At 45.3% G+C, this 6,149-nt stretch overlaps 1 protein-coding gene across 1 annotated transcript; it reads left to right on the forward strand.

Annotated features, from left to right (window-relative positions):
* Window positions 1-372: 372 nt before the first annotated feature.
* Window positions 373-3,515, forward strand: LOC120023893 (protein eva-1 homolog A-like). The gene is made up of 2 exons (XM_038967994.1): window positions 373-558; window positions 2,962-3,515. Exons 1-2 carry the CDS (start codon window positions 474-476, stop codon window positions 3,339-3,341), a joined length of 465 nt encoding a protein of 154 aa, XP_038823922.1. The 5' UTR covers window positions 373-473; the 3' UTR covers window positions 3,342-3,515.
* Window positions 3,516-6,149: the final 2,634 nt, after the last annotated feature.

Raw genomic sequence — 6,149 nt, forward strand, 5'->3', positions numbered from 1 at the left:
GTGTAGCGAGGAGGATACAGCAACAGAGGAAGAGGGTGACTCAGTAGTCCACTCATAGTACTCTGGAAAACAACACACACATGCTTGACACTGATCACTAGCTGCAACAAACACAGCTGTATAACGTTAAATATGCATGTTTTTGAAACCAATGAACCTTTAGTACGTATTGTAAATAAAATGTTTCATTTTGAAATCATGCGTTGGCATTCATATTGAGGTTGTCTTTAAGTGTTCTTTAGGCAGAATAGTTACAGATGTGCAGTTTGACTCAGTGAGATTCTCAGTCAATGAACCTTGATTCTCTGGCAATGTATCAACGCGTGTGTGTGATCATAGCATCTGATCCCGATGTTATGCTCTTAGTTATCCCTTCAGGCAAGAAGAAGCGAGGGAGAGAGTCAGGCTCCTACTCTGGGGAGGTAAAGACGAACGAGGAAGGAGTGGAGGAGAGCGCCCCCCAGCCTCCGGACATGAACCCTGTAATCAACGCTACGACGGGCAGCACCAACATGGCCCTCATCAGTAGCGCACTGGCAGCCTACAACTACATAGCAGGTACAGCAACAACGTTATAGCAAGTACAGCAACGATCACACAATGTTACAGCAACATAGCGGGTACAGAAACATTCATACAACATTACAGCAACATAGCAAGTACAGCAACGTTCACACAACGTTACAGCAACATAGCAAGTACACCAACGTTCACATGTCGCAGCAACATAGCAGGTACAGCAACGTTCACACAACGTCACAGCAACTTTGCATGTACAGCACCATTACCACAATCTGTGCTGACCGTGAAGTAGAGAAGAGGTTCATGTTGGGCTCTGAGGGGTTCATCTCCACTGTGACAACGTAAATACTGACTGGAGGAATGGAGATCTAGAGCAGAGATGGGTCCCCCTGTAACTTCCCCCTCTCACACACACACACACACACACACACACACACACACACACACACACACACACACACACACACACACTGTGTATACCAAACATTGGGAACACCTTCCTAATATTGAGTTGAACCCCCCCCCCCCTTTGCCATCATCAGGGCATGAACTCTACAAGGTGTCAAGTGTTCCACAGGGATGCTGGTGATGTTTTTCTTTTGCCCATTCACTCTCTGCATGACACACACAGACAATCCATGTCTCAAGGCTTAAAAATCCTTCTTTAACCTGTCTCCTCCTGAAGTGGATTTAACAGGTGACATCACTAAGGGATCATAGCTTTCACCTGGATTCACCTGGTCAGTCTGTCATGGAAAGATCAGGTGTTCTTAATGTTTTGTATACTCAGTGCATATCCACACAGGCACACACACACACACACACACACACACACACACACACACACACACACACACACACACACACACACACACACACACACACACACACACACACACACACACACACACACACACACACACACACACACACACACACACACAGTACAACCGTCCTCGTCTGTCACCTGCTCCATCCAGCTGCTAAAACACACAGAGGAGAGGGAGAGGAGAAGGAGGGAGAGGAGAAGGAGGGAGAGGAGAAGGAGGGAGAGGAGAAGGAGGGAGAGGAGAAGGAGGGAGAGGAGAAAGAGGGAGAGGAGAAAGAGGGAGAGGAGAAAAAGAGGGAGGGAGGAGAGGGAGGAGAAAGAGGGAGAGAGGTCTTTCCTGTTTCTTTACCTCCTACTCGTACGGCCAAATAAACACACTTACTGGTGAAGTAAACCCACATACACAGTCAGATAACCATACAGGGGACACAGTCAGATAACCATACAGGGGACACAGTCAGATAACCATACAGGGGACACAGTCAGATAACCATACAGGGGACACAGTCAGATAACCATACAGGGGAAACAGTCAGATAACCATACAGGGGACACAGTCAAATAACCATACAGGGGACACAGTCAGATAACCATACAGGGGACACAGTCAGATAACCATACAGGGGACACAGTCAGATAACCATACAGGGGACACAGTCAGATAACCATACAGGGGACACAGTCAGATAACCATACAGGGGACACAGTCAAATAACCATACAGGGGACACAGTCAGATAACCATACAGGGGACACAGTCAGATAACCATACAGGGGACACAGTCAGATAACCATACAGGGGACACAGTCAGATAACCATACAGGGCGGCAGGTAGCCTACTGGTTAGAGCGTTGGGCCAGTAACCGAAAGGTTGCTGGATGGAATCCCTGAGCTGACAAGGTAAAAATCTGTTGTTCTGCCACTGAGGAAGGCACTGTTCCCCGGGCGTCTAAAACAGGGATGTTGATTAAGGCAGCCCCCCTCACCTCTCTGATTCAGAGGGGTTGGGTTAAATGCGGAAGATGCATTTCAGTTGAATACATTCAGTTGGACAACTGACTAGGTATCCCCCTTTCCAATATAGGACACACAGTCAGATTACCATACAGGGGACACAGTCAGATTACCATACAGGACACACAGTCAGATTACCATACAGGACACACAACACACACTGTACTGTACATAGGCCTGAGGGCTAGGTACCGCCCTCCCTCCCTCTCTCTCCATCAGCCTTTGTGATCTTCTCCGGTGATTTAACCACTATTGTCTGTCACATTCTCTGTGGTCATGGGAGCAGAAGTGAAGATGCTTTCATTTCAAGCCAATCTCTCTGTGTTCCAAAATGTTTCACTGAGCAGTTGTGTAAAGCAGCATGTGTGAGGCCAGCGAAACAGGCTAAGCAAGTCAGAGTTCAATTAGTTTTTGCTTTCAAAGGCAACACCTGTACTTGAAATGAATGAACTACTTATGAACTATGAGCCATTTGACTCTCTCTCTCTCACTCTCCCTTTCTCTCTCACTCTCTCGCTCTCTCACGTTCTCTCACTCTCTCTCAAACTCTCTCACTCTCACTCTCTCTCACTCTCCCTCCCTTCCTCCGTCTGCAGACCACCCAGAGCGTGCAGCTCTCTACTTCCTGTGTGGCGTGTGCCTGGGCCTCTTCTTTACCCTCTTTGCTCTGGTCGTCCAGATCTCATGCCGCACCGACTGCCAACCCCGCCGTCGCCCCGGCACCATCACCAAGAAGCGTCCGCGGCCCTCCGACTCCTCGTCCGACTCCAGAGACTCTGACTCGGACACCACGTCAGACCTGTCGGCCCGCCGCCACCGCCGTTTCGAGCGCACTCTCAACATGAATGTGTTCACATCAGTGGAGGAGCTGGAGCGTGCACAGCGGCTGGAGGAGAGGGAGAGGATCATACGAGAGATCTGGATGAACGGTCAGCCAGATATACCCGGGACACGCAGCCTCAACCGCTACTACTGAGGCAGGACCGTAAAGGAACCTCTACTAGATCTAGAAAGGGGGGGGGGCTGTGAAGGTTGGAGCGCAGTACTTGAGATGGGATGTGTAGGACCACAAATGGACCTCTGGGGTTTGGGAATGGGGCCCCATGACCTGACGGGGACCTGCGAAGGTTTGGAACCCTCTGTCTGGATATCTCCCTCTGTCAGTCTGTCTGTGTCCATGTGGGTACTCTAGACCAGGGCTGCCCAACCCTCATCCTGTAGATCTACTGTCCTGTTGGTTTTCAGTCCAATCCTCTTCCTGGAGATCTACTGTCCTGTTGGTTTTCAGTCCAATCCTCTTCCTGGAGATCTACTGTCCTGTTGGTTTTCAGTCCAATCCTTTTCCTGGAGATCTATTGTCCTGTTGGTTTTCAGTCCAACCTTAATTTAGCATATCTGATTCAGCTAGTTAAGGTCTTTTTGAGCAGCTTATTAGTAGAATCAGGTTTGTTAAATTAGGGTTGGACTGAAAACCAACAGGACGGTAGATCTCCAGGATGAGGGTTGGACTGAAAACCAACAGGATGGTAGATCTCCAGGAAGAGGATTGGACTGAAAACCCACAGGACAGTAGATCTCCAGGATGAGGGTTGGACTGAAAACCAACAGGACAGTAGATCTCCAGGAAGAGGGTTGGACTGAAAACAACAGGACAGTAGATCACCAGGATGAGGGTTGGACTGAAAACCCACAGGACGGTAGATCTCCAGGAAGAGGGTTGGTCAGCCCTGGTATAGAGTAAAGACCTCTGTTTTTGCAGTGAGAATATGCTCCTCCTTCTCAGCATGGTAAGCTCGACCGGAGCCCGTCTGTCATTGGTGGAGGCTGAAGGTGTAAGGTGTAACTGCACAGCCTCGCATTTGACCTCCTCACACCCTTCTGAAGTGGAGGATCTTGGGATACTTAGGCTGTAGAGCCTGAAAGGTGATTTAAGGACAGTTGCTAATGTTACTCCACTGTTGCCTAGTGGATATTGAGAATTGGGCAGCTTGCTTCATGCTCACTCACCCTCCAGTATTTAAATGGGTGAATGGTTTTCAGAGAGGCATAGCACTTACAGTGAAATGTACAGCGTAACACTTAAGAGGGAAATGACCACGTTCAACCGACGCTGCCTTTTAAACTTTGAACCCAAAATGTGTTTTTTTGGAATTCATCTCAAACCCTTTATGAAATGTATTTTATATAATATTTAAATAGTCTTTTTTGTTATTGTGTATTTTTTTTTTTTACAGTTATTATGAAATATTTTTATACTGTGGCGATTGAAGCTTGTCTGGCACCTCAGGGATGCAATCCTAGGTGTATGTCCAAAATGGCACCCTATTCGTTTTATAGTGCACTACGTCTGGCTAGAGCTCTGGTCAAAGGTAGTGCACTACATAGGGAATATGGTGCCATTTTGGACAGAGCCCCTAGTGTTTCTGTATATGGTCGTTTCTATTTGCTTCCTAAGAAGGGGATCAGGGCCTGTATTTAATAAGTGTTAGAGTATGAGTGCTGATCTAGGATCAGGTTACCCCTCCCCCTGTCCATGTAATCTTGTTCATTATGATCTAAAATACTAAACTGATCCTAGACCAGGACTCTTACTCTGAGACTTTATGAATTCAGGCCCAGTACAATGCTCTAGATGTGTCAGCATAAAAATATATATATAAAAAAAATACAATGTAAACTCAGAGGTCAAGTGATTTAATAAGCTTGTTTTTTATATGTTATAATATGCACAGTGCAGTGCCTTACCTGGCAACAAGGATGTATATTGGTGGAAAAGAAAACCCCAGTCACCTGAGTCAACCAATCATTATGAATTTATGAAACAATCAATTCCAATCATGTTTATTTCCATGTTTCTCATGTTATGTTTCTCACTTTGTCAAACTGGCTTGTGTGTGTGTTGTCCACATTTAAATGGTGAGGCAGGTCCCAGATAATGTTATGCTGTGTCATGCCAATGGCCATAAGACTTGATAAGGCAGTAAAACAGATCTAGGATCAGCTAGGAAATGGCTAAAATCTATGTAATTTTTTTTCAAATACATTGCACTTGTTATCATGTAGGAATGTATGTACAGTACAGAACACAATCTCTTCAATTGTCTACCAGTGAAATAGCTTCCAAATTATTACTGTGGGCAGCAAGACTAGTGTTGTCCCTCATGGGACACCATAGGGCTATCTGTCAGGTTTATTGTAATGACCGTTGTTAATATAATAATAAGTTATATTCATCCAGTTCTGTTGCACTGGGTTGAACCATAGGTATGATGGTTTATCATAAGAAGTTTGGGATTTTCTTGACAGAGGGGAGTTGAGAATGCAGTGAATAATCTTAACTTCTACTGCAATCATTTAAATGGTTTTATATTGAAAAAGCTTTTGTTTCAATGGGACAAAACAATATGGCAATAGCTGGTGAGACCAAAATATGACTCCTTTGCTTGGAATAAACTGTGTTGAAAATAAGATCTTGACTCATTGGTTGTTTTATTTTGTAACTATGTGAATCTACCACAAATATTTGATTCACATTATTGCTGTTGTGTATCATGAAGATTGCGCGCCATCTGGCGGCGAGACATGCGAATTTCGCGTATTTTCTTTGAGTGACGTTTTGTTTATATTTCCCCATGGCAACTGATACTATCCTCTGTTTCCTTGGTCACCTCGGCCTAATTTAAACCACAGTTACAATATAAATAATGTTAATTGCCTGATAGCTAAACCTTAATAGTTTCTGTTCAGTATTTGTCCATTATTTCTATGTTCAAAATACATATTT

Source organism: Salvelinus namaycush, chromosome 29, assembly GCF_016432855.1.
Source record: "Salvelinus namaycush isolate Seneca chromosome 29, SaNama_1.0, whole genome shotgun sequence".
Lineage (NCBI taxonomy): Eukaryota > Metazoa > Chordata > Actinopteri > Salmoniformes > Salmonidae > Salvelinus > Salvelinus namaycush.